Consider the following 27,868-nt stretch of genomic DNA (forward strand, 5'->3'; position numbering starts at 1 on the left):
CCACACACACACACACACACACACACGGAGGGAGACACTGAGCTGAGGTGAGGCAACGAGCCAGCATGTGATGAAAAGATGTGAGTGAGCAACAACACACTACAATCAGCAATTAGAAATGCAAAGAAGCTACGTGGGCCACTTTTATGAAGCATTAGCTTAATCTTAGACATTGTAAAAGGAAAACTAGGCAAACAATTATCCTTGCAGACTATAATTTTTATTCATAATATATAATAATGATATGAATATTAATTACCAGAATAGTTAAACAATCGTCATTCCAAAATGAAGCATTCACATAGCTGAAGGGGTTGTTTATGGACTATCTGCATAATTTCTTAAAGGGGTAGGCTACTCCAGCAATTTAGTATTGTACTTCCATAAAGTTGGTGGACTCACAAGAGACAGATTTAGAAAAAGAATTGTCACAATTGAAGCAGTAGAGACCGAGATATCCTTATTTACTCATACTCATACTACTCTATAATTCAAGCTCCAAAAATGCTGGATCCTACATTTCCCATCATGCAACAAATAACATTTTTGCTTTGGACCCTCCCTGGTTGGTTAATGCCTACATCTTAGGAACTCCACATCTCCAGTTTGTAACGCAAACTTTTTGTCGCAAATTTGTAGTCTCCAAGCCCAGATAGCTGATGACATCACTGTGACATCATCACAGTTATCTTCTCAGACTTATAGCTCCGTCAGAGCCATTGAAGATATTATTCAACTGTTTTCACTGCCTGAGTAGTAAGTTACTCCTCGACTATTAAACAGATTTGGCAGAATGAGAAAAACATTGTTCATGCAGAGCGGATTCTTAACAAGTGAAAACAGATACAAACAGTGTATCTCCTTTTAAATTAGCTGAATTGATTGTATCAGTGTACAATAGACTTTATTTAGCTGCCAACGACGGTGGCTTTGCAGCCATGTTGGCACCAGTTTGGTGACACGTCTGTGGTTCTTTTCAACTAGTGGGGTCGCTGTCAGTTCATGCTATCTCAGAGGTGGACGTGAACATCTTTCCCACTTAGTTACTGCAGTCTGAACAATATGATGTGAACCCAGTGTATGTCGCAACTGGCTACGTAACCAATCAGAACTGAGAACAGGAAATATTTTAAAAGAGCTGTTAAAGTAGTGTTACTGAGATTGAGACTATTTCCTTTTTTTTTCTAACCAGTAGCCCAACAGGCTTAAGTGTAGGCCCTGCATGTAAACACATGCTGTCTTTAAATAAGGGCACCCCTTGCCTCAACACGCTCTGTTTTTTTTTTATACTAGAAGGCCATATGTCAAGTCACTGTATGTGTTGAGTTTGGCAATGGTCCAACTGAACTGATCAAAGCACACAGTTCATTTATGTCATCAAGAAAAGAGCAACTTCTGCAATCATAATGTGTTTTTGTACACCTTACTTAACTGAAGTGTAGTGTGTAATTGTTCATTGACTCATTGTAGAAGTCTTATTAAAACAAACAGGCAACAAGAATCTGATCCCAAATGTCGAATAGAAGAGTCGAATCCTGGTTGCATACAGTACAGAAGCTACATACTTTCAACAAGGTCACAAAACCAAAAATACACCTGTAATACTCGACAGTAACCGAGCCTACTACAGTAACAAAATACAGTAGGCTTCTACCACGTCAAGCTTCCAGCAGCCATTCATACTGAGCCGGTCATTTATAAGTGTGATGATAAATATGCCACAGAGCACATGTCAGGAGGATAGAGTGTACACAGGGTGTGTGAGGTATTCTTAGCACTGATGACAGTGCAGGCCGCTGAATCCATTCACATCTCTAAATGGTGTCCTGGCTGCAAGACAAGGCCACTCGTTACTGCCAAGGTATTGGTTTCTGCTTTACTCTGCTTATTCCTACCTCAGATACGCTCTTTATTACGACAAACTGTACGTGATATTGAACTCTTTGCAGACAGGCTTCCTGAATCATTAAAATTCAAACTGTAGGAACTCTGCTCCCTGAAAAAAAAAAAAAAAAAGGATAGTTGAGATTAAAAATCGCCCACACACACATAAAAACCCTTCAGCAAAAAAAGCAGTGGGCCAAGAGGACTCATGTTAAACAGTAGTATTCTAAATGCCATTCATGATATCAAATGAGAATATATTTATGGCGAAGCAGACTAAGAAGAGAAGTGGGCAGATGCCTGAGTCAGTGTGATACTATTAACTATCAAACTGCTATGCATGTCCTCAATACCAACTGCTAAAAGATTATGAAATCATCTGCTTCCCTTTAAACATGACTGACATCATCACGCAATTTAAGCACAAAACTTACTACTTTTTAAGGAAATGTTATGATAGAAGTTTAATACATGAAAGTAAGAATGTGTTCCGGCTGTGAGGGAGTCATCGTACTGAGCCAATCATCTAAGGCTTCAGTCTCAGAAAACGCTCTTTCAAGGGATTCAAGGGTACTAAGCTTCACGGGCAGCATGTTGTTTGAGACACAGTTATTCATCTACATCAGTCAATATCAAGCTGTTCTATCATCTGACCACTGCTTGTCCACTTCAGCCTGGTCCTGGCTTGACTCAGTTCAGTGTTGTCCTCCTACAGCAGCACAGGAGCTGTTAGCAGTTGTCGTCCTCCAGGATGTCTGGGTGTTCCTCCCAGAACTGGTCTCCTATAATGTCACAGTGGTAGGCCTGCACCCTCCTCCTGCTGCGAGTCACAGGCACGTCCTTCTCCTCTTCATTTGGCAGCTTCATGCGTTTAGTGACAGTTTCGTCTCGCTGGACACAAAGAATTAGGAATATTATGAGTATAGTTTAAGGTAACTTAAAGGAATAGTTCAACATTTTGGGAAATACTAGTCTGTCAGTCTGTCTGTCTCATATCTATCTGGAGACTACTACTGGCAACTGCTGTTAGCCTGGCAACCTCCAGACTCCAGGAAGTCACTGCATTCAGCCGAGAAATATTCTAGCACATAACTATCTGTAAAACCACTACTTTTTTTAGATTTTGTTTTTTGTACAACAAACAACACATAACATGTTAATAACTGAACTTTAGAGAGGTTGGTAGGTGAGTCTCTTTTTTTAACCTTTGGACAGAGCCAGGCCAGCTGTTTCCCCTTGCTTTAAGTCTTTATGCTAAGCTAACGGTCTCCTAGATGTAGCTTCATATTTAATGGGCAGATATGAGAGTGGTATCAATCTTCTTATCTAACTCTCAAAAAAAAAGAAGAAGAAAAAACCCAGCAAATAAGCATTTTTCCAAAAATGTCAAGCTAATCTTTAAAAGAAAAATCCATCTTAAACACTTAAGCACTATTAAAAAAATAGCTACTGGTCTGGCATTTCCGATTTTGATTTGTTAATGTATTCTTCTTTTTCTTGTGAATAACTAACCCACAATGCAATGTCATAATGTATATGCAGCACTGTTGCAATAGAGTCCTGTATAATTCACAATAATGCTGATCACTTTTCGTAGTTCCATATTTTTCTAATTTACTGTCCTTTCATTTCACTATGGTATGATGATCTACTTATAAACACTTGGAAGTTGCTTGAGATATGTGTTCCTACATAAAGAACATTTTACCACCTTTATTTTTTGTCAAGCTACGTTATTGGCATTTGGTAACGCAGTACGAGTGCGGACCTGTTTACCTCTTGATGCATTTAGAACAGATCTGAAATTTAAAATGTAGCTGCAGAGTGGCAAACCCTATTCAGCAGCTCACCTTTTCCCAGATGAGGGTGCTGCCTTTCCTATGGAGGGCAGATTCATTGTTGTAGTTGATATCAAACTCAGAGAACAGGATCTCATTTTTGTCTGCAGCTAATGTTCCCTGGAGGGAGACATAACACAGTTTGACATATGCATGTAAACATTACAAAAATATGTGCATACAAAAAGCAGCTCATAGGAGATGCCTCATTGGGTGTACAGAGTGCTACTTCCTAAAAGTCATCTCATCATCCTCACCGCCAACAAAATCATTAAAACGTCCACACTACCCACTGGTTCTACTATTGTTTTGTTGTTTGAATTAGGAAATCCACCAATGTTATTATCTTTGGGCAGTTTTTCCCCGCCAAAGAAATGTTTTATAGTGATAAAGGAACTAGGAAGCACAAAGGTTTGATGGGCTGTGAATAACTCATGTTGCCCAAACATCAAGCCACAATGAACATTTCCACAACTCGTCAGCTGTCATCACATCATCAGAGTTTCCCTCACAGCCCAACGGAGTATGAAGTGACATAAAGAGAACAGCTGGGTCAGTCAGTGGCAGCGGCCACAAATAGAGACAGACTTGATGTTCTATAGAAATATGTTACCCCTTCTGTTGAATTAGACGTTACTATTTCCCTGTGCATCTTTGTAGTTATGGAGAACCACTGTAATTTTTTCTTAAATCAGCATCTCTACAAGTATGGAAGCCATTCCATTCCAATGTCTGTTGAATTCCAACACAGGCACACCTCATTCTACTGAATGAGGTGCTGATTAGGTGATCACCTGAACCAAATCTTATTTAATAAGGAAAAGTATAAAAAAACACTTCTGTGGTCATCACTATCCTCTTGCAGTGGGGCCAGCTGGATGGCAAAAACAGTGCTAGTAGTACCTCAAAAGTAATTGGAATCAAAAAATAACTATTGACCATGCCAAAAAAGTTGAAAAGGAAAGTTTTGAGTGAGGAAAAGAAGGGTTCAATTCTGGCTTTACTGGCAGAGGGATACAGTGAGCGTCGGGTTGCTTCCATCCTTAAAATTTCAAAGACGGCGGTTCATAAGAACAAGGTCAAGCAGCAGACATTGGGGACAACGAAGCTACAGACCGGCAGAGGGCGAAAACGACTCTCCACTGACCGGAATGACCGCCAACTCATTCAAATGTCCCTCAACAACCGTAGGATGACATCAAGTGACCTACAAAAAAATGGCAAAAGGCAGCTGGGGTGAAGTGCACGGCGAGGACAGTTCGAAACAGGCTCCTAGGGGCAGGGCTGAAGTCGTGCAATGCTAGAAAAAAGCCCTTCATCAATGAGAAGCAAAGAAGAGCCAGACTGAGGTTTGCAAGAGACCATAAGGATTGGACTGTAGAGGACTGGAGTAAGGTCATCTTCTCTGATGAGTCCAATTTTCAGCTTTGTCCAACACCCGGTCGTCTAATGGTTAGACGGAGGCCTGGAGAGGCCTACAAGCCACAGTGTCTCGCACCCAGTGTGAAATTTGGTGGAGGATCGGTGATGATCTGGGGGTGCTTCAGCAAGGCTGGAATTGGGCAGATTTGTCTTTGTGAAGGACGCATGAATCAAACCACGTACAAGGTTCTCCTGGAAGAAAACTTGCTTCCTTCTTGTTGTATGTTCCCCAACTCTGAAGACTGGTTTTTCCAGCAGGACAATGCTCCATGCCACACAGCCAGGTCAATAAAGGTCTGGATGGAGGACCACCAGATCAAGACCCTGTCATGGCCAGCCCAATCTCCAGACCTGAACTCCATTGAAAACCTCTGGAATGTGATCAAGAGGAAGATGGATGGTCACAAGCCATCAAACAAATCTGAGCTGCGTGAATTTTTGCACCAGGAGTGGCATAAAGTCACCCAACATCAATGTGAAAGACTGGTGGAGAGCAATGAACTTATTTTCTTTCCATTATTCGAGGTCTGACAACACTGCATCTTTTTTGTTATTTTGACCAGTTGTTGCTTTCGGCAAATAAATGCTCTAAATTACAATATTTTTATTTGGAATTTGGGAAAAATGTTGTCAGTAGTTTATAGAATAAAACAAAAATGTTAATTTTACCCAAACACATACCTATAAATAGTAAAACCAGAGAAACTGATAATTTTGCAGTGGTCTCTTAATTTTTTCCAGAGCTATATATATATATATATATATATATATATATATATATATATATATATATCACCAGGAATCAGTATCAGAAAACTGTTAGTGTCCATCACAAGGCAATGAATATTTGTCTTTGACGTGATTTACAAGAAAAAAAACACAGAGAATAGTTGTGCACCTTTAGAGAAGTTTTATCTTAGCTGTAGCAATCTTGAAACATTAAATAAGATAGGGCAATCTTCTATCCTTTACGTGGAGAATTGCTCTGTAGATCAGGCTGATTGCACAAACCGGTCATAATAATTTACAATTCAACAACTGAGTAAATATTTATTGGATTTATTTCTTACACAGTATCGGTAACTGGAATCAGATGTATCCTGTGTTTTGGACAGTGCTCACTGGACTGAATGTCAGGTGATCATGAGTAGACAGTGTTATGTCTTAATGAATCTATTCATGTTTTATAACCTCTAACTATGCAGGTGTTTCCTCCTTATTAATTGTTTATTGTATTTTGAAGATCTTTTTGTTCTTCTCTTGTTCTTATTCCGTTATTTATAGAAATTCAAAAGGAATAACAATTTTAAAAAAGTAGTGGTATATTATTATAACATACAGTATAATTGTATAAACACATGCATCTATGCATGTACACACAAACACATTTTAATTAACTTAAGATTGTGTTTCACTCCTACCTTTAAGCGATCCTCTGCCTGGGCGGTGGTGAGTCCTCCCTTCTGTACTAATGTCCAAAACACTGTGTTGTACAAATTATTAATGTGACCTGAAAGGCACAAAAACACAGTCTGACATCTTTAACCCTTTAACTAATTTAGAAGTCTTGTGTGTGATTTGTTAAACACAGTTAGAGCACAGTATGTTCTTACAATCTGCTTGCCTCCAGCTGAGGTAGTCTCTGAGGTTGCGGTTGCTAGGATACAGGACCACGCGTCCATCAAATCCTGGGGGGTACAAGAGGGGCTGTTCCCCAAAAAACTCCTTCCAGTAAAACACATATGAGGAGGAGAACTGGGAGGCCACATGGGTCATGAGCTTACTGCCAGACGAGAAAGAGGGAGAAATAAAGTCAGACAAAAAACATGCATGAGAATGACATTGGTCTACAGTATGGCAAAACCTAAGTACCTGGCTCTCCTCTTAAACAAGGTGGAAGTCCTCTTGAAAACAAAGCTGAACTCATCACTTTGACCATAAGCAATGACAATATCCTCTAGTTCTCCCATGACAGAGCGTGCACTCTGGGTCATCAGGCCCAACGCCCTGTTATCATTGGGCTTTGTAAACTTGTGCTGCTCTGCAAACCTGAAACAAAAACATCAGTATGGTTTCTAATGATGTATCAACATACATGTTATTGATACAGGCCTGTGTAGCTTGGAAAGGAAACTCACTTGTGGAAGTTGCGCCCATCCAGTCTCACAACAATGTAGCAGTTTCGTAGACAAGTGTCATCTGTTTCAAAGTTGCGGACATACTCAAACTTGCTCTTTGCCATGCTGCTGGAACTGGTAAAAAGACGGGCTAAGGCTTTGACTACACAAGACCTGACACGTCCACCAACTCTGCAGGCCTTTCCAATCAGCATGAGGGTGTTCCTGAAAAGAAAATTCAATAAGCAAATACACAGTTTAAACTAACACATTCCCAGGACGAATGGAGTGGTAGCGTTGATACTTTAATGCAAAACAGGAGCACAACAATTTAAAAAGACATCCAACTCGTGATGGGGCTCATTATGGTGTTATTATGGCGTCCGCCCTGCTATAACATGAATTATTACTTACACTTAGATACCATGTGAGGTGTTTGTCCTCTGCACCTACAGTAACCAGCAGGTTAGCTAGTTCTCAGAAGCCCGTTTACATCATGCGCTAATATCTAGCAATTTCGTTACCTACATAAACATCAATATTTTTAGTAGGGTTAGTAAGGTATACAAGGTATGTTATCAATTGATATCTACATTTATTCTAAGACAGTGGTCAGCTCACACACGTTGGATTGTGTACAGTCCGTCAACGAATTATGTCGTAGTGATACCGCTGACACTACGGACAAAGGTTCCGCAGCACAAGCCTGAAATTAATTAATTAAAAACAAAAATAGCTCATTGTTCTCAGTTGCTGTAAAAAGTCACCATCAAATACCAATTTATTCTTGTGCTGCTTCATGGAATAATCTATTAAGGCAAGCAGATTTACATAGAAGATAGCAACATAATCTGTGTTTTCGCGCCATCTTGTGGTAAAGAGAGGGAGAGTGCAACCAAAGATCGTATATAAGTATGCGGTTACGGAAACACTTCTTACGGAACTTGTAGTCCACTTGCAGGCTAGGCTATTTCCTGGCGGGTTTAATTGAACTTCTTTAGGGTGTATACATAGGTGGGCTGTTACTGTCAAATTAGTATAGGAAATAACACGAAAAGAAACAACACTAAAACCACGCTTCCGGAATTGAAATGCACCACTTGACTGGCATGCTCTAGTCTATGATGTTTAGAGTCTCTTAAAATAGGCGCAGAGTGAAAGCTCAGCGTCAAAAACTTTCCCAGCATTCCTCGCGTCACTGTGTGCTCAGCTCATCTGCGGTTGTTTCAAACATGGAGGAGAGGGAAAGAAAAAGTGTAAAATCAGACCGTAAAGAAACGGCAGCTGCAACCTGTTCGAGTGCGGCATCAGTACCGGAGCACGGACCGGAGACAGACAGCAAAGCTGTGGACGATGACGCAGATAAAATAGATGTCTGCTCTGATCAGTTTGACCCTCTCTTGGCCTTGTACTCGCCGACTGTATCGCTTCCTTTTCCAAATGTCAAATGCTTCAACAATGTGTCAGAATACGAGAGCTTTCTAAAGGGCGGCCGGGGCAGAGCCAAACCGGACAATGTGGAGAAAAGGCGGCTAAAGGCAATGAAAGGGGTGGCGGACCCGGAGCGCATTGAAAGACTGAAGAAGCTCATGGTGAACAACCCGGTTTCAGAGAAGATGGAGGGGGAGAGCAGCGGCACTTCGCAGAGAAGGAGGCAGAAGCCACACAAAAATGTCTTGTCAAGGATGCCTTGTAGGTTCAGTAACCACCACCACCACTACCACTACTACTACATCAGTAGGCTACGGGATCTAAGTTTTGTTGGGAGTTAATTAGAGGGACCATTTAATGGTATCGTTTTGAATATTTGTGATCAATTTGGTAACATACTCTCACTTGGAACCTGCAACTAATGCACAGAAGTTGTACAGTGCCTCTCAAATAATAAGTTATGACTCCTTAATAAGGATTTTTCATGTCAAAAACACATGACGTCCTTTCTTACCTTTAAAGTCATTTTATTGCAGGGCATTGTCCTCCTCTTCAAATGGAAACCCTTTTCTCACATGGTACCTGTAGTTTTCAACTGACTAAAGAATTATTACAATACCTAAAATGATTACCATGAAGCTGAGGCAGCATAACAGAATACCCAGATTTGTGTCGTTTGTGACTAGGGCTGCAATTAACTTTTATTTTAGATGTTTGATTTTTACATTGGTAAACTTGTCAATACATTTTTACGAGTAAATGTTTATAGATAAATAGAAAAATAGTGTAAAATCCCCATTACCATGTCCCAGAGCCCAGTCAACAGACTCCAAACTCAAAGATATTTAAGTTACAATGCTATGAAATGGATTAAAAAAAAACTGTAAATACTCATATTTCAGAAGCTGGAACTGGAGAATGTTTGACATTCTAATAAATTAATTAACGATTAATTTTGCCCGTTCCCTCTTAGCTCATAATGCCATACCCACCATAAAACACACAACTCCTCACATAATTGGTTAGAGAAAGAATAACAAATTCTAGAATAATTCAATTCCTGCCTCATTTGTTGGTTGAAGACCCCCATTCGCCCCACTTGCTATGCCACTGGAGAAAAAAACTAGTGACCGGTGTCCCTGAAATATTAGCGACTAGTAAGGTGTTGCCACCAGGAGCCTCTAGAACTAAAAAAAAAAATGTCTCTGGAGCTCTACTGGAAGAATGAACACCGTCCTGTGAAAAGATATTCCCTCATTTGGTGTTTTTAAAGATGGTGGTTGAAAGCATTGTCTTAACATGTCTGTCCAAAATTTCCCATGCGTGTTCAACTGGGTTGAGATGTGGTGATTGAAAAGGCCATAGTGAACAATTCACATCATTTTCATCAACCCATTCAGCGACCCCTCGTGCCCTGTATGGAAGCATGTGCCTTCCTACACACTTTGATACATCACCCGTTTGTACGTCATCGTATTTTAAAGTAAACTTTCTGACTTTAAACATCTAAAATCTAGTAGTAACCTTTGCATGTCTTTTGTGCTTCAGGTGAATTCCTTATATAATTCATTGGTTGTAGAGACAGTTGTGAAACCTGTTCGTCATGTGTCTTGAGTATGTAAAGGAAGTCCATTGGGGGAGCTGTACCGATGCGTTGAGGAGAGGATAAGGGTCAAAGTTCACATCAGGACCTTCAAGGGACTGAGGGGAGTGTGCTCTGGCTTTGTCGTGGCCTTCGACAAGTTCTGGAACATGGTGAGCTCTCCCACTTATGTTTTCCCATTGAATTCTCACTTGACATCTGCCATATGCTGAACCTGAAATAATCCACAGCGTACTTGGAACCATGAATTTGATGTCTTTATGTTGGCCTTTCACCATTTGTTTTTATTTCTCTTTGTCAGGCAATGGTAGATGTAGATGAGACATACAGAGAGCCTCTGCTTGGAGAGGCATTCTACCATGAGAAAGCTCTCACCATTTTACGGGTAGGTACTACTTTTCATTCACTGAAATATATTTCCTAATCAGTAATAGTTAAAGTCAGTCAAAAATAATTACAATCTGATCTGGTTTCATGCTGCACACAGCGCGAGTGGTATTCCACACAGACAGCAAGACACAGTAAAGTTTGCTACCTTGCTGAGGAGTTGGAGGCGTGCATCCTGTCGCCCACAGCTCTTCATCTTACTGTGGGCGCTCCTTCTCATTTCATTAGTCCCTGAAATATTTAAAACGACTGTTGTCTTGTTTTGTAGATGCATTTCCGGTTAACGATTGCTGTCAGCGCCAATCTAACATACATTGTTTCCTGTAACTTCTTTACAATACAAGCTGCCCTGTGTTTTGTCAGTCAAATACTTATAATATGAATTAGCTGCAGTAGGAAATGTTGTGTTTGCATCAGCAGTAACTTAATAAAGCTCTGATAGTGCGTTAGGAGAGGGAATAGTAAACAGTGAGACTGTTATCAATGAGATAAAATTACAGACAGTAACGCTGGAGTACATGCGTGCATCATTTCCTCTGAATCCCTCCTGGATAGGTAGGTCATTTTGATCCTGTGTCGGAATGGTGGACCCCGCCACTAACAACCGTAACAATGATAACTATATAGATAGGTAATTACAGAATGTAAATTTGTTGAATGCCGATGATAAATAAGAACTTGAAGCTCAAAGTTTAATCCACAAATATTAACATAACTGAGATCTCTGTGCAGCTCTTCGAGAAGCTAAAGCTCCACGAGAGCTCAGCAGATGATGAGTCAGCAAAGAAGCACGAAGCCCGGGGAACAGCCAGCAAGCAGCAGCCTGCAAACCCAAAAGACCTGTCTGCTCATTGTACTAGCAAGAGAGGGCACGGCAGGACAGAGTCCAAGCTGTCAGACATTGTTAAAACCAAACAGGAAAAACACAAAGTCTCACTGAAGGCCCAGGGTCCAGAGGTCTGTCAGAAGAAAGACTCCCAGGCGTATGGCAAGGTCCATACACGCCACATCAACCAACTTTTCATCCGGGGTGAGAACGTTATCCTGGTGAACCCACAGCCACTCTGAGTTTTGTTTTCTGTTTGATATTTTCCCTGGATAAAAGGAAGGCGTGCTACAACCACGATCAGTTACATTTAAGTATTACTTGATGCTTAACGTCTGTAATGATAGGTGTGAAATGCTGCCAGATAGATATGATTTAATTAGATTCGGAAGAATCAAAGAAGGACTATTGTTATATCATATTGATATTGAAGTCTTTCTCTGCCCACCAGAGAAATTATCTTGATTTTGAGGAATAACAGCTTCTCACTTGTAATTATAGTAATTTCTTGTCTTGTTTTCTTTTGTTTGACAGCCACTAAAGGAAATGTATTTTGACACCGCATTAATAACTGTTTGTGTTATGGTTATTACCCAGCAGGTGGCAGCATAAACACATTAGTGCCATCTGTGAGGCCATTGTCATCTCAAAGAGCTTGTCCCTTTATGTTGCTTTTCCCGTTAGTTTGAACAGGAATGACAGCGCAGTCTCAGCGGACTTCATAAATGCATTATGAATAATTGAGTTTGTGAAGCTAGAGATTGCAGATGGCACTCAAAAGCTGTCATTTGTCTTGACGTCTCAGATTGCTTTTACTCTTTAATGGGCACATTACCCATAAAAGCACAATTTACTACATCTCATGGAAGTTGTAAAGATGTTGCTTTTTTCAGTTTTAAATGGCAGAGGTTACTTTTGGATGATGAGTGTCACAGAACGATTGTATGTTGCTATAATGTTTCTGGGTCTGAGTCAGAGTCTTATTTTAGTTTTTCTTAATTTGGCTGCCGTTTAATCGACCCAGTAGCAGAGCTGTTGTTCATCCGTATTACTGTTACTTTTCATATAATGTATCAGTATTATTATTATTATATTATATATTATAGTATTATTAGTATAGCCTACCTCTCCAGAGAGTGAAAATGGGGTCAACTTTTTAATGCAAACTGTGTTTTAGTCGTGTTCGTCACACCAGTGTGTTCCAACAAACCTTGATACAATATGAGAAGGGCACAGCACTGGTGGTGAAGAGATGGGCCACAATTAGACACTACACAATGTTTCTCCTAAGTGTATTAAACCAGAGTAATCAGGCCATCCATCTCATTAGGACAAACCTCTACATTTCATCAGTTGAATAATTATTGAAGCATTAAGGACACAAAGTATCAACAGTTCTTTAAATACAACACTACTAGCTTAAATCAACAAAGGGTTGAGATTTCTAAACATCGGTCACAGTAAGAATCAGTCTTATTTCAGTGAAAATGTTTGCTGATACACTCTGTACTCATAATATCTTCATGTGATCTAGTTTCTGGTCGTGTACAGTATGTTATGTTGACTGTGATGCACTTGGCAGTGGCAACCTATGGATTTGGTGGTCAGACTCATTTATCAGCTGATGTGCATGTATTAAGAGTTTACATTCCCTGCATTTGGTCTCTTGGCTTTCTTCCTTATTAATATAATTTGTAAATGTGCAAGGCCTTTCTTTATTACCTCAAACAGTGAAGTTAACAAACTCACATCAACTAAATGTAATTTCAAAGTCAAGCGCAGTGGATTCACTTTTGCTGCTTGAAGCTCTTTTGAATGAGGCTAATGACACAGCACACCAAATAACACACACCATTAACAAATTTCAATCAACTGTTTAATGTTGTAGATAAAGAATCTTGATGTGTAAATCAAATCAAAATGGCAATAATGCAAAATTTCATTTTCTCAAAGGATTTTCTTTGTTGTTTTTTTTACATTTGCATAAGCTAGTGTTTCAGTAACAATCCCATTTTAGAGAAGATCAAAACAATTTGAAGTAGAAAACAAAATGAATCAGACAACCTCTACGGATATATTTTAGAAAAACAAACAGATTTTGGTCATTTAAACGCTTCAAACTCCGATGCAAGGCTATTACGTGTTAGTGTGCTCAGCCTCTTGAGCCCTTGGAGACTAGGAAAGCACAACTTCAATTCTCTTGGGGCTGCAGCATCCACTGCCCTCTCCTCTGGTCAGTGAATTATTTATCTAATGGTTGAAAAACCAAAAAATGTCAGGCAGCCAAGATATACTTATCAATCACTCATTACGAGTGTCAGGAGGCAACCATCGGTAGGCACTTGAACCACTGAAGAGCAATGTTTTGTACATCTAACAGGTCAGTTAGCTGGTGTACAGCTGAATGGGCTTGTTCATTATGCACTATCCCTCAGCACATCTTCATTCAACCACCATAACGTACTGGGTGTGTACAAACTGCATCCCAACTGGTAAAAGTGCTTCCTCTCACAATCTTCCTGATGAGTTGCAAAACACGCAGACTTGGACTGATGACGGCTATGACAGCGTTTAAGATTACTGTTTTTAATGTGTAACATTAATAAAAAATGGAAGTTGAGAAGGCAGCATTCACCAAGATGCGCTGGTGAACATTTAACAGACAGATATGCGATGCAATCTTAATTCAACACCTCAAGTGTTGATACAGAATGTTATTAAGTTGAGCTCGATATTTCTCAATATTATTTTCATCGTGGTTGTTTTTTGAGCTCTGAAGTTATCACTGACCTGAATAGAATGGAAATAATATAAATGTGCATGGGACAAACAAAACAGAGTGAGTGAAATAATTATACGATTGCATCTGATATCTGTACAGACAGTACACTTGGCTTGAGGCATAAATACAGACAGACACGTTTGTACATAGTACAGAAGCTCTGGTTCTGGTAGCTGTCCTCAACCCTGCACAGTCACATTGTCTCCTTCAAAGAGGTTAACTGAAGAGAAAAGGCAAAGGTCTTTCAGGCACTCTGTGCTGTAATAAAGAACCCACAACCCCTGTATGAGGCCTTTTCTACCTACTGATTATCTCATTTGGATGCAAACTGATTATAATATTCTTCATAAGTAAAATATATAGATATATATAGTTATAGGAAAGGCCACAAATGATGGGAGAAACTCCTCAAATGAATCAATAGCCTTCACTCCAAACACTCATTCATTACGTTGTAGCACTGATAGGCCACATTTGGAGTGTGTGGACACTTATGTACAAAGAGAAGGTGTCAATGTGCTTTGTTATAGGTCTTAATTCATATCAGATTTGGTCTGTATGATACAACTCTTCACACTGTCACTTCCTCTCCTATAGGAACTTTATAACTTATTTTTAAGGGCTCCAGATTTCTATTTACAGGCCAAAGGAAGAACAAGAAGAAAATAAAAAGAAGTAACCTGACATTCTTAAATGTACATTAGAAAGTTAAAATGGCTGATCATGTTATTCAAACTCAGCAAAGTTACTAAGAAGGCATCTCAAAAAAATTATGCAGCTACAGATATTTTTTGCTATTCTGGTGATTTCATTTGATTGAGGTTATAAAGCAAATCCCCCTGACATTGTCTTGGTGGCACACTCTTCCCTCTTCTCACGGTCTCATAAGTAACCAACAAGGCACACTGTCATCATTGTGTGCCTGACCATCACCCCAGACCAGCCACATCATTGGTACAATCAACACAATCAGACATTCATTTAGATCCATATCACTACAGCATTACTTTTTAAAAAAATAAGGAGATTGCAGGGTGTTGATATTGTGATAGTTGACATTATTCAAGTACTCTTTGTTTGCAGCTCATAACAATCCTTCACCAATGGACGGACGGAGAGAGAGAGAGGGAGGGAGGGAGGGAGGGAGAGAGAGAGAGAGAGACCGACCGACCAACCGACACCACTCCACCAGATAATCTTTGCTCTCCAGCTCCATCACTTTCCAAAGTTGCCGAAGTCAGCAAAGGCATCGTGTTTGGCCTGTTGGACCATTGCAGGGTTCATCCCCATCCCCATTCCCATCCCCATCGCACTGGGCATCCCCATGGTCATACCTCCCTGTGGCATCCCCAGGTTCATACCTCCCTGTGGCATCCCCATGTTCATGCCCATCCCCATCATGCCCTGGTTGGGGGCCATCCCCATCCCCATGCCCATTCCCATGCCAGCACCAGGGTGCATCATAGGATTTACAGGTGGTCTGACTGGTGTAGGTCCAAGGCTCATACTGGAAAATCCCTGGGAGAGCATGTTGGCAGGTACCTGGTTGCCTGGAAAAGACAGAATAAACTCAATGAATAAAAAGTGCCAAATTTTAAATCACATTTGATTGGCAGGGTGCTTTGAAGGAGAGCCTGGCTACAGTGTCACCATTCATGCCAGATCTACCATTCCTCTCACCATGTTGGAGGGTGTTGAGGCTGGGCTGACTAGGCTTGGGTGGCTGGACGCCTGGGCCTAGGAAGTCCAGATTGATGTTAACCGAGTGGTCTGACCAGGTGGAAGGGAGGGACGCTTTGGCTCCGGCACCTTGAGAGGACACTCCCTGCTGCACAGGCTGGAAGGGCATGACAGACTGCGGTTGTAGAGGACCCCCCATGTTCTGGAGGGGCTGGAAAAGAAACACAGGTACAATGTTAGAGAAAGAGCTAATCCATGCTAAAAATCACAGAAATATACAGTGATATGATGCAGAAAAGCTCCAACACTGAAATACATGATGAAAAGATACAGTTCCTTCTCATAATTCATTCTTAAACCTTTTGCCTGATCCACTTAACCTCGATACTGTACTGAGGAATCTGCTAGTCTCTTTCTGAAATCATTAAAACATACTATCTGAAGTAACTAGAGTAAAAGTGAGTAGTGGGTGTCTTCTCAGTGAAAGAATTGAGGATTTTTTTTTTTTTTTTTTTTTAAGTAGGTCAACAACCTTTTAACATGGAAATACAGTCGACATCCACAGGCTTTTGTTGGATTTTTTTTATGTTTTTGTAACTCAGAACTGATTCTTCTCATTCTGTGTCAGTAACAGGAGGAGTGGGTGGTTAGTGGGCGGTCTCTGGGGGAGATGAGCATCTGGTGAGGCTGCATGTTAACCCTCTACCATCATGCTTGTCCTCCATCTTTGAATCACACGAGGTATGTCTTTATCACACAGGTATACTGACTGATGTGATCGACAAGCAGTGTAAACCGAGAGTAACTGAGTAAAAGTGTAAATTGTTAAAATATTTTTGTACTGGAACACTACTTTAGTATCTAATTTCTCTCATTGTTTGACATTTACTTCCAGCGTCATACATGGAATGGTTAAAAGGTTCTTTGTGTTTACATACCAGAATATTACTGATAGCACTTATATTTGATGGCCTAGGCCAAATCAACAAGCCTGTAGTTTGAAGATCACAAACACCAATTTTATAATAAAAAAAAAGAAACTGCACCCAACAACTAGCTACATCTTAAACTGTGCCAGTTACAGTTGGCTTTAACAATATCTGACATTGATGACAATACAATTTGTATCTAGAACCTGAGTTATGTTCTTGGGCCAATACTGATGTTTGGCTGCAAATATATTCAAAGCAAAATACAGTGCATACAGGGCGATATTCATGTATTTAAAGCTTGTAACCATAATGCTTTTTTATTGAATAACTCATTTTATCTGTTACATATTTTTTGTTTGTAAGTGTTTTTTATTCAAATTATATGCTGCATTTTCCAAATACTGTCTTACATATATACCAACACACATTTCTGATTAAAAGAATATAATCCTAAAATGCATCAGTCTAGCTCTGTATCCCTGAACTCTGAAATCATAAAAAGTGTATCATTATTTCCCTGAGGATATTTTGCTTCCACCTGTAACATTTTAGCCCCCTTCTCGAGCCTTGTAATGATATGTATATCAATAAATTATTTAAAAAGGTTGTGTGTGATGCGTGTGTGTATGAGTGCAATCATGCATACCTGTGACCTAGACTGGGGCAGGACTGTGGTGCTCATGCTATGTGTGCTGCTCATGCTAAAGTTGAGGCTCTGGGAGGAGGTGAGGGACTGTGTTGGCCCCATCAAGTCAAACAGGTCTGCTGAGGCAGGACCAGAGCCTGAAGCTAAGACTGGGGCGGGGGCGGCGGCAGGACCTGCTGCCATGGCTCCAAAAAGGTCATTTCCACTGTTGTCAACAGTCTGAGCAGATGCTGGCATCTGACCTCCAGGGAAGGCATTCCACTCTCCAAAGTCTCCATTGCTGCTAGAGACTGGTGCTGCTGCAACAAGAAAAGAGGAAAGAAAAAAAAGAATGTTATATTTGCCATCCAAACATCGATGTTTGTATTGTGAGCTGTGTAAATAATTGCAAGATGTTGCAAACAAAAGCCACACAAGCAGATTTGAACCTGTCATAGCAATTACGAATAAACAGTTGAGTCAGGTTAACAGTGTGGCCAGTCTAGCTTTATCCGGGGCATTCTCAGTGACCACTGGTGCCACATTTTAAATTTTCATTGAACTGGCCCTGCTTGTTGTTTCTATCCTTCCTCTCAATCTCTCTCGGCTTCCTCCACCCCCACCAACTTCTTCCTCTGTCCCTGTCTCCTTGTCATCCATAACAGGAGTTGATGTGTGTCTGTTCTTGTTATGCAGAGCAGGTAGCAGGCTCCATATGGCCAGGGCTTCCTCCCAACATCTCTCTGAATATTCTAGCAGTATGGCTGCAACGGCACTGCACACATATGCACACACTAACAAAAAAGGCTTGAAACCAACCAGAGGAGAGGCTGATGGAGGCAGCAGGCGAGGAGAAGTCAGCAAATCCACCGATCAGGTCTGCAATGAGAAATAGACATAAACACATACATTTCAAACAAGCGAGCTCCAGGTGTCATTCTCCCATAGTTAGCATTCCTTCAGTGTCAGAAGTGTAGGAGGGAGGGGAGGGGTGGTGTCAGTGGATAGGTGGAGAAGACCAAACATCTGTTCAGCACTCCCGCCCTCTCCATTCACCAGGGACTGCTCCAAAAACATCTGGTGCACTTAGTTCCTATACATCAACTCCCTCCCCCTGATGCCCCCAAAATCTGAAGCTAGCATCAGCAGCTGGGCGATGTCACTACAGAGTCTAGTCCTGCAGTCACTGTGGAGTTTCCTGTTGTGTACAATGTTGCAACGCTGGACAAAAAGGTTACTCCTGGATTTACTGGTGTCTAGCTTGTTTTTCTAAGAATATACAACATGCAAATAAAACATATTTGGGGCTATTGGAAGGCATATGTTTCCTTTTGGGCAGGGACTAGCTGTTTCCACAAGGTGCTAAGCTATTCTGAACATGTCTAGAATCAATTTCTATGCTGAAACCACAGAAATGCAACCGATAAATATTCTCAGCTAACTCCAGGTAAGACAGCAAACAAGCGCATTTCACAAAATGTCCGGGTATTACTTGAAGTTAGTGACATTATACCTGTGGCAGCAGGCTGGCTCTGTGTTGTGTCCACCATTAGTAGGTCAGCTAGTCCGGTACTGGAGGGCTGAGGGGCTGCAGGCTGGGGCTGGAATAAAGAACATTTACAAAAAGATCAGGGCACACTGCATACATAACTATACGCATATCACTAAAGTTTTATCTTATATGCTGACATGTGCTCTTGATACCTGTTTGGTGGTGGTGTCTGGGCTCTTGTCTCCTGTGAAGTTGGCTGCGGCCCCCAAGTCTACTTTCCGAGACGGGACCCCTCCTCTCTTCCGTGTTGCTGTCGTCTCTGTTGCTTGGACTATGTGTACACTCTTGGTGGTGACAGTCTCTTCTTCATCTTTAAAGTCTTTTCCTGACTGGCCATTGTGAGACGAGCGACCCCGGTCCTCCTCAATGTCACTATGAAGACAATAATGGCTCAGGTAAGACAAAGAGTTATGTGAGGACACAGATAAGATTTTCTTGCACATACTATATCCATCAAGGAACAAAAAGATCCAAACCCTGTTCTGGAAGAAACTTTGTTGTTATCTACTGTATGCACCCAAAGAAATCTGTTCTTTTGTACTTTTTCACTCTCTTTGTGGCTATTAATGACATGATCAGTCATTTTGGACCATTTAATTTACAGGTATATTCAATATAACTGAAAGGTTTGACATGTAGATTTAAAAAAAGCATTTTGTGTTTTTCTAATGTGATCATAATTTAAAAAAATAAAGGCCCATTTACTGCTGTGCTGATGTAAGAACCTTTAACAGAAAACTTAACGTTGGTCTAGTTGTTGCTCATTCTGTATTGAAAATTACAACTGTTTGAGAGTGATACCAAGTTTCAGTTTTCTATTTTGACTTTTGGTGGTCGGGTCTTCCCTTTCGTTCATATTTGGAACATGGTTTTTGCCTTTCAATATGGCGCCATATATAATAAGAGGCTTGTCTGTCTCCAACCTAAATCGATCTGGTGAGTCGTCTCTATCCTTCTTCCTAAATCTGCTTATGGTATCGTCGATAGTGCTGCCGATTTTGTCGCTGATCTCCCCCAACTTCTCGCTGAAAGGGAATTGCCCTTTATTCTTCTCCCAGTCGTCGTCCCACTTTCCCCGGCTATCGCTGGAGTCGTACCTGTCCCCCGCTGGAGGGAAGTAGGTGGAAAAGCAGATGGAAGCAAGAAAAAGAGGACATGAATTGAATTAAGACCCAAAGGTTTTTGTTAACCATCAGTCTGTTTATATCACTCCATCAACTGAGGACTTACAGTAACTTCGGTATCCCATACTGTCTGACGATACCCCAATATATTTGTCTTTGTTCTTCTTTGCTTTTTTCCGTTCTTCCCTAAGCCTGTCATCATCCTGGACAAACTCCACCATCTCCTTCACCTTCTGACGCACATTCACACCTTGGTCCTTCCCATTCTCATCTAAAGACAGAGACAAAGAAACACAGAGATTAACATCATTAATGAATTTGCAACTTTTTGTGTTAACTTTACAATGTATTGAAATCACACACAAAGGCAATAAAGAAGAACATCTCCATACAGGGAAAGTTGAATGGTCTTGTTTGTAAACTGCACCATAAGTACAGTGAAACCAGCTTTAGGGTAGTGTGTGTGTGTGTGTGTGTGTGTGTGGTTTAAGGGTTTGTGGACTAAGCAGTGCTTAGGGCCTCCATCCATTCATTACAGCTCACACTGAAACTATTGTTAATAAACACTAAACAATACAATGCTGAGGTGTAGAGAGCACCTCACCTAATCAAGGCAAAACTTTTTTGTTTAGCATGTTTGTTTAGGTACTCCTCCAACATGCAAAGAAAAAGATGGTATAAAGGAGAGAAGAAATACAGAGGGAAGATGATACCTTACCCACAAAGTGGTAGCTTTCTAATGATCTCAGGTCATACAGATGTTCTCTAGCACTGGTAACAACCCTCTCTGATCCATTCCTGATTAGATGGGCCAGCAGTAGCAGGGACTGAGGAACAAACACAGTAGTTAGACAAAAAAATGCTTACGGTTTGATTCTTAACTTTTCAATCATGGGTATTCAGAACTTTTCCCCCACAGTTCGAAGCATGTTAACAGTGTGAGGCATCTAACTGTTTCTATTCAAGGCCAACTGTTTTTGCTTTGTGAATTATATATTTAAAAAAAAGTAATTATAATTAAAACACCCCTCTTCACCTAATGTTCTTTTTTTATTAAAGTTTGTTGTTGATACCTGATTCCTGCCTGTAAGTAATGAGCAGAAAATTAGAAGTTCATGTTAACAGACAATAACTTCTAACTCCAGCTTGAGTCGGGTTAAAATTGAAGCCATGTTGGTTTGAGTTGTGTCTGGTCCAAAATTGTGTTTGTGCATGTGTGTTTGTGGGATGATGCAACAGTATTGTGGCAGACCTTGTAGACTCTCCTCCAGTTCTTCTTGTTATCCCTCAGCATGCGGGCCCACAGCATGTTCATCACCTCTGGGAACTGCTCATACATGAAGGTGGCTCTGATTACAGAAACATTCGCAGAAGAAAGAGGAAGACATTGTCTTTACTGACAAAATCTTTAATTTGCAGTGCATGACAGCCAACAATTGGACTGGTTAGACCTTTTACAACCAAAGACTCCCTTGTACTAAAGAGCCCCAGGAACTAAACTCAGCAAGTATTTCAGGAACTACAGGTTCCTTTAGCACATTTGTTATTAGGCAAATCAGAGCAATAAAAGGTCAAAAAGTGATATCAATTAATATGTCACTTTACATGCAAAAAGACAGCGCTGTAAATTTAGAGGAGGTTCAGCTCATCGTCTTGTTGTTTGTAATTTACTGCCGTGCTACTGTAATGTCTGAATTAATGAAGAAATGAATGTAGGTGGAAAAAACGTGCAGAGGTGGAAAGGCTGAAAAAACACCTAAAAGGTCAGGTATATTAGCAAGTAGCAAAGATATTCTCAGTGTTTTGTCTGGTTCCTTTTTTGCTTTAGTATGTAACCACAATTAAACAATTACAGTTAAGTTTCAGCCTCAGTTTAATTTCTTTCACTCTGTCTCTAGTCGGCTACATAATTAGCATTTAAATGTCAACAACAACAGAACAATTTAAAATTCCCATCTCTGCCCTAATACTGCTACTACAACCAGTGGTTGCAGCAGTTTGAATGAATGCTGTACACATGCTGTAGCAGTTGTGAGGCTTGTGTTCAGTACTACCAACAGTACTACAGCAGTTTCTGGCTGGCAGAAAAACACTACCTTGGAAACAGGAACTTTTGTGGGCAGGCTCGAGAACCAAAATTTAAAATAGTTTCCTATGGTTGCAATGTAGGTGAATTTCCTGAGCTCTGAAAAATGTTCCTGCAGTTGAAAAGGGCTTTAAGATAAGCTTTCTGCGGTTTGATTTTATTTACAAATAACCTTGGTGCCTTTCAGCAGGACATGTTGTACAACCCTGTGTGTTGATCTTACCTTGAGATTTCACTCATCAGCTGTCCTGATGGTCCCCAGGGGTCATCATTGGTGGCCTCTCTGACTTTAGACTCCACCTCTGAGTAGTTCATCACCACGTTAGTTCTACACAGTAGGATAAAAAATAAAAAACATTTCATTAATCTATGCCTATGTGAAGTATTCTACATGGCATGTAGCATTTCAGTTCAAAATATGTGGCAACATGGATTGTAACAGATAAAAGGTACACTCATTACAGCCACGCCCATACACTTGTCCTTTTTAGAGGCTAAAAGGACAATGGGACAATAGGGAGTGCTCTGAATGTAACCACTCGTCAAAACAACAAGGGCCTAAACAAGCAAATGCAAATCTGCATTCAATATAAACACATAATCCTAAAATGGCACTGAGTGAAACAGGGCTGTGCTCACTGTGAGGTGAGCTCTTGGTTGTTGACGTTCTAACCATTTCTGGTGCATTATTGTCTGTTTACATCAACTATTTTATTTTGCTAGGCTTGGACTCCGTTGTAGAAGATATTTTGAATCTCAATTGGACTATTCCTGATTTGTGAAAAGAGATTTAATAAATATGTTATCTGATATCTATCCAGCAATAACTGGATAAACTGGTTATCTGGCCATTCCTGCAGTGCTTGCTGGATGGCAAGCAGTGTATCGACTTCCAATGCAATGCCTTAAGATATGTATAGCATATAGCCAAGCTGTCCGTGGCCAGTGGCATTTTCATTTTTTATCTATTAGCTTGAATAAGAACTGTTTCTTACAGAACAACATAAAGTATAATCTATAACAAACAGGCATCTTATTCCAGATAATTAAGTAAGCCCTGTCACAGCTTTAGCCAAAAGTATGGTAAGGCAAAACATTTGAACCCTGCACCTCCTCATCCCTCCCTCACTACTGCCACATCAGCAATAAAATGTACAAAGCCTGAAAGAGCAGCATTGATTTGAAAGGTGGAGATATACCCTCTTTGTGGTTCTGACTGTATTGCTACTGCAAGCTGCAGGGTATGGTTACCACTTTGACAACATACTCTCTTTTGTAAAATGTTGTCTATGCCATCAACATTATTTGAAAATGACCATGCCAGGTGCTTTTTCAGTTGGACCATGGGTTACAGCAACTATATGTGCTGGGAGATCCTAGAGAGACATCAAGCCTTATCCTGTATCAAACTGAATTATGATGGTAATATTCTCCATATTACACTTGGTTCAGTCCTAGACGAGACTTAAAGGGACAGCTCACCCCAAAAGACAGACCTTGTTGTGAGCAGTTTCATGTAGGAACTATCGGTAGAAAGAACATAGTTCCCACATAAAACTGCTCACAACAAGGTCTGTGGATTATCTTGATCATGATTTCTGGAAAGAGACAATGCTGTTGAGTTTTTCAAATGTATTTTTTGGTGCTTTGAGTACCACAAGCCGAGTGCCATATACTTTCATTATATTAAAAAAAGGCAGACATCTCTACAGCTGATATCTCCAAAACTAGATGGATAAATAGTACTAGAGGTAAGAGGAAAAATATGTATTTTTGATTGAACTGTCCCTTTAATCTGTGTTTGGGAAAGTGGTTATCATGTTTTTCTTTTGGTTTCATTTAGTTTTGAGTAGTCTTTCTGATTACTTTGCATGCTATGTTACTAACTGCATGTATCCTGAATCGCTCTTGCTATGTTACTGACACTGCACAAAGCTTCACATTTGCATGAATGAGATGCAAAACACAAGAGGATATGCTGTAGTGATGCAACATCTTATCTCCTCACAGCAGTGGCCCTGTCCTAGTTATCAGCCAGATAAAACGGAAGTTGTGACACACTATCACACTGATTTCCGTTAGACTGTTGTAGTGCTGTATCTGTCAAAAAAAAATCCCTTGCAGTTACTCATGAATTGTATTTTATTCTTTATATAATACATGTTGCTTTGATTTACTGCAAGACAGGATAAAACATTTTGCTTAAATGTCCATATCAGCAAAAACCTCACCTTAAATCATACAACAGGAAATGTTGCATTATGCCACACCGTCAGCATGAATGACTCACAGCTTGGTGACACTTTATGAAAATCATTTTTAATTTGTGTCAATACAAACAGTGACCATTTATGATTATCACAAAACACAAGCTCTTTCATCACCCTTGATTTCAAAGAAACCATGAGGAAAACGAACATGGCAAATCCCATCTGCGAAACTCACCCCTTGCCCCCCCCCCATGAAAGTAACTCATGTTCCAGGAGGTCACACTCCCAGGAGACAAATGCATTCAGCAGGAATGCATTCTTGGATGGACTTAAGAACACGCTATTGTCTGGGTCTACAAAATTAGCCATTGAACCTTTAAAAGGGAGGAAAATCTGTGCAATAGCCTCCCACAGCCCTACAGTACAGGGCAGCATGCTCCCATTTAGTCAGCAGCTAAAGTAAACCAAAGTCCAAAGCAGAACAAAAGACACACAATCCCCAAGGTGTTACCCAAGTTCAGCACTGGCTGGTAGATCATTTCAGGTACTAAATTACTGCTGCTGGCCATGCAGGCTTGGATTGACACTACCATCAAACTATGCAAAGACACATTATGAGTGCACAAGCAACAAGGACTCACAGTTACATGGACATGCACTTTTTGTCACTTTCTTTTACATTCTGCCTGACAATTACCTGACTATCTCCATCTTAAATCCAATTAAAACCTGGTGGAAAGGTAAGCAGCAACTCACGTGTCTAGTTTAACTTAAATAATCAAATTCTTGCACTTAAGCTAAAAGCTGGACATCCACCAACAAGTTGCAAAACACTGCAGGATTACAGGTCACTGATTAATAAGTGCTCTGTTGTGGCACTGTTGTTTATCTCGTTGTTCTTTGGTGTTATACATCATAATAAAATGGCAGCTTTATCATGTGATTTAACAAACATATTTGATAAGCTTGCTAAATACTGTAGATTTGATTAACGTGTTTATGGTTGCTGCAGCAGTCGTTCAAAGAAATCGCTGCAAAAAAGGCTTTTATATCTTCCTGTATTAGACATTTTGACATCTTGAGGTCTTAGTTTAAGTTGTCTGACTAACTTGTTCCACCTGACAAGCAATCTAAGGTGTTAGACATACATAACAATTTGGCTGTGAAGTAATCCAGCCATGTGGTGTAACTTAATGTACAGTAACTGTTATAGGTACTGTGACGATAAGTGTAACTTAGCTACAAGTGTCATAATAGTCATACCGGAGAGTAACGCATTTCTACACTCACTGCAGTTTTAAAAACGTTTCCAGACAAGCAACGGTAGAACGATATGTTCGTTAACGTATAACATGTAAACATTCCCCGCTGATTAATCAGCCCAGGAGCTGTCAAACTAGCTAAGCTGGCTAGCCTAGCCAGCTAGCTAGCAAGCGGATAGCTTGTTAGCTAAGTGCGTTAGCGTGGACTGTCGGAGGAATCGCACAAACAACAAGCTTCGTGATCTCATAACAGTGCAGTTTTATCTCACACTAACCGAAAGACCAGGCAAAATAACTCTGACAAAGAGGTACTCATACTTAAGACAAATAGTAGTTGTCAAAGTCGGCTAACTAACTCGCTACTAGCATACAGGCTAGCTAACTTCTTAGAGTGACGTGACGTCAAAGTTTTGGGTACGTGTCTCTTTCAAACAGGTAAACTACAAGCACAAATAACACGACGTAATATAGTTGGGAGATACTTACGCTTTGTCAACCAACTCCCTAACCTTCCACATGTTCATCATCTTGGCTCCGTGAAAAGGGGCTTTATGCCTCGGCAAATCCCTTAACTCCAGACGAACGCCGAAACCAAACCTTGAACTCTGGAAAGTAAACTCTTCTTCACCTCTCTTTCAAGACAGGAGGCGCAAACGCACCACCAGGCAGACAGGAAAGGTTACTACGGGAAATGCCCATGTAACGTCATCAAAAAGCAGCATTGGGAGTTGTAGTTTCTAGAAAGTGTTCAGGCGCCACCATTGATACTGTAAGTACATTAACCTTTTTAAATGGATAAAGAAACAGCTGTCAACTTGGTACACAATTTTAACTCATTGTGGGGAGATGAAAACAATATAGAAATAGAACATCCTATTATAAAATCACTGCCATGGGCCCTGGTTCGAAAAAGTAGTCCAACAGAATTACAGTCTCCAGGCCAAGAGGCAGTCAAAATGTGGCTTTGCATAGATCTTGACCAGACAGGAACTGCGGATAGTGATATTCAATATTGTCTTAATGCAGTTATTCAATTTAAAATATAAGTAAATATCGGTCAATAAGTAATAGAAGTGATTACGGCACAGAAATGCCAAGTATATGTTTCAGGTAGTTAAAATGGTAATGGCATTACATAGTCTGTCCATCAGAGAGCACTGACAAGTTTATATTTCAGTGTCCTGTTTTCTTTTAAGAAAAAACTCAAAACAAAAACAAAACAATTTAATTGACCCTTCAAAAATGTGTGTTATGTGTTTATATAGAAAATGAATTTCAGTTCATATATTGTTATGAGGTATTTTTAAACTCTCAAATATCAATATCTGTATCTGCCTTAAAATGTAGTATTGGCTTGACTATATTATACAGAACAGACAATTTTGTACTGTTTTATTCTCAATGTATTATTTGTTTCCATTATGAAATGACATTCTTTAGCTTTCACTGCACACTGCTAATTGTGCTCTATTGTAAAACCTTTAAAAACCTCATTTTTGTCCAAATGTGTTCCAGAAGTGTAGTCAACATCGTCATCATTATCAGCAGGTCACCACCCTGTATGTTTTCCATCCCTCCTCATCTGGCATTCAGGCATGCTACAATGACCCAGTGATGCTGTGTGACAGGCCAGGCAGGGCACTGGCTGTTTGTGTCAATCCAGATCAATCACTCCCTCTTCTGGACGGACAACGTCATCAAGGCACAGAAAGGTCACAGGGTGTACCCAAGCCAGGCCTGATGTGGTGAGCAGGGAGGTCAGTGTAGCAAGTGAACACCCTTGGCTGACAGAGTGTCATCTTAAATAAAATTGGCATTCCATTGTAAATTTTTGTAAAGGAAGATTAAATGTCTGGCAGTCGTCATTTCTTCCTCCTTGAAATATTTTTTTCATTCTCCTGTGACTGGGCGTATACAAAATGTATTAAGACTCTTTGTATTGATTGATATTACAGTGGGCAGGATGAGGCCTCAGTTGCCCTACATCTGACAGGGTCTCTGTTCTCTAATGATACGTGTAAATATGGCCCACAGCTTACACTTCTATAGGAGAACAGGAGGAAACAACACAATAGCCAAAATACAACCCATTTGAGAAAAAAACAAC

At 40.3% G+C, this 27,868-nt stretch overlaps 3 protein-coding genes and 1 long non-coding RNA gene across 9 annotated transcripts; 2 read left to right on the forward strand and 2 right to left on the reverse strand.

Moving 5' to 3' along the window:
• Positions 1–198: 198 nt before the first annotated feature.
• On the reverse strand, positions 199–8,068 carry thg1l (tRNA-histidine guanylyltransferase 1-like). Of its 5 annotated transcripts, XM_044206374.1 has the most exons (8): positions 7,887–7,935; positions 7,676–7,785; positions 7,283–7,486; positions 7,017–7,193; positions 6,758–6,927; positions 6,566–6,654; positions 3,735–3,842; positions 199–2,775 (listed from the first exon to the last, which is right to left on the reverse strand). In XM_044206374.1, the coding sequence occupies exons 3-8, from the start codon at positions 7,474–7,476 to the stop codon at positions 2,614–2,616; spliced, it is 900 nt and encodes a 299-aa protein (XP_044062309.1). In that variant the 5' UTR covers positions 7,477–7,486; positions 7,676–7,785; positions 7,887–7,935; the 3' UTR covers positions 199–2,613. The 5 variants fall into 5 exon arrangements, with proteins under 5 accessions (XP_044062309.1, XP_044062310.1, XP_044062313.1 ...); XM_044206375.1 differs by lacking the exon at positions 7,676–7,785 and having other exon boundaries at positions 7,887–7,967; XM_044206378.1 differs by lacking the exon at positions 3,735–3,842 and having other exon boundaries at positions 7,676–8,057.
• Positions 8,069–8,218: 150 nt separating this feature from the next.
• Positions 8,219–13,165, forward strand: lsm11 (LSM11, U7 small nuclear RNA associated). Its single transcript, XM_044206372.1, has 4 exons — positions 8,219–8,953; positions 10,308–10,447; positions 10,597–10,680; positions 11,415–13,165. The coding sequence occupies exons 1-4, from the start codon at positions 8,494–8,496 to the stop codon at positions 11,748–11,750; spliced, it is 1,020 nt and encodes a 339-aa protein (XP_044062307.1). The 5' UTR covers positions 8,219–8,493; the 3' UTR covers positions 11,751–13,165.
• Positions 13,166–13,370: 205 nt separating this feature from the next.
• clint1a (clathrin interactor 1a) lies at positions 13,371–26,427 on the reverse strand. Of its 2 annotated transcripts, none has more exons than XM_044206367.1 (12): positions 26,248–26,427; positions 22,513–22,617; positions 21,456–21,552; positions 20,922–21,030; positions 20,310–20,474; positions 20,003–20,186; positions 19,232–19,451; positions 19,041–19,128; positions 18,347–18,406; positions 17,549–17,844; positions 15,971–16,181; positions 13,371–15,840 (listed from the first exon to the last, which is right to left on the reverse strand). In XM_044206367.1, exons 1-12 carry the CDS (start codon positions 26,286–26,288, stop codon positions 15,506–15,508), a joined length of 1,911 nt encoding a protein of 636 aa, XP_044062302.1. In that variant the 5' UTR covers positions 26,289–26,427; the 3' UTR covers positions 13,371–15,505. The 2 variants fall into 2 exon arrangements, with proteins under 2 accessions (XP_044062302.1, XP_044062301.1); XM_044206366.1 differs by having other exon boundaries at positions 17,549–17,847; positions 26,248–26,426.
• Positions 24,009–27,614, forward strand: LOC122880855. The gene is made up of 3 exons (XR_006379043.1): positions 24,009–26,175; positions 26,402–26,530; positions 27,277–27,614. It is a non-coding gene; the product is annotated as an uncharacterized LOC122880855 (long non-coding RNA).
• Positions 27,615–27,868: the final 254 nt, after the last annotated feature.

This window comes from Siniperca chuatsi, linkage group LG8 (assembly GCF_020085105.1).
Source record: "Siniperca chuatsi isolate FFG_IHB_CAS linkage group LG8, ASM2008510v1, whole genome shotgun sequence".
In the NCBI taxonomy this organism is placed as follows: Eukaryota; Metazoa; Chordata; class Actinopteri; order Centrarchiformes; family Sinipercidae; genus Siniperca; species Siniperca chuatsi.

Bases quoted from the DNA above. Each gene is read 5' to 3' on its own strand.
- clint1a (XM_044206366.1), bottom strand. From the start codon at position 26,288: ATGATGAACATGTGGAAGGTTAGGGAGTTGGTTGACAAAGC. The intron at 21,553-22,512 runs GTAAGATCAACA...TTCTGTAATCAG, and splicing joins CTGATGAGTGAAATCTCAAG to AGCCACCTTCATGTATGAGC. The intron at 15,841-15,970 runs GTGAGAGGAATG...TGTCTTTTCCAG, and splicing joins CCTCAACACCCTCCAACATG to GCAACCAGGTACCTGCCAAC.
- thg1l (XM_044206375.1), bottom strand. From the start codon at position 7,476: ATGCTGATTGGAAAGGCCTGCAGAGTTGGTGGACGTGTCAGGTCTTGT. The intron at 7,194-7,282 runs GTGAGTTTCCTT...TTTTTGTTTCAG, and splicing joins GATGGGCGCAACTTCCACAA to GTTTGCAGAGCAGCACAAGT. The intron at 6,928-7,016 runs GTACTTAGGTTT...CTCGTCTGGCAG, and splicing joins TTGTTTAAGAGGAGAGCCAG to TAAGCTCATGACCCATGTGG.
- lsm11 (XM_044206372.1), top strand. From the start codon at position 8,494: ATGGAGGAGAGGGAAAGAAAAAGTGTAAAATCAGACCGTAAAGAAACG. The intron at 8,954-10,307 runs GTAGGTTCAGTA...ATGTGTCTTGAG, and splicing joins TGTCTTGTCAAGGATGCCTT to TATGTAAAGGAAGTCCATTG. The intron at 10,681-11,414 runs GTAGGTACTACT...ATCTCTGTGCAG, and splicing joins AAGCTCTCACCATTTTACGG to CTCTTCGAGAAGCTAAAGCT.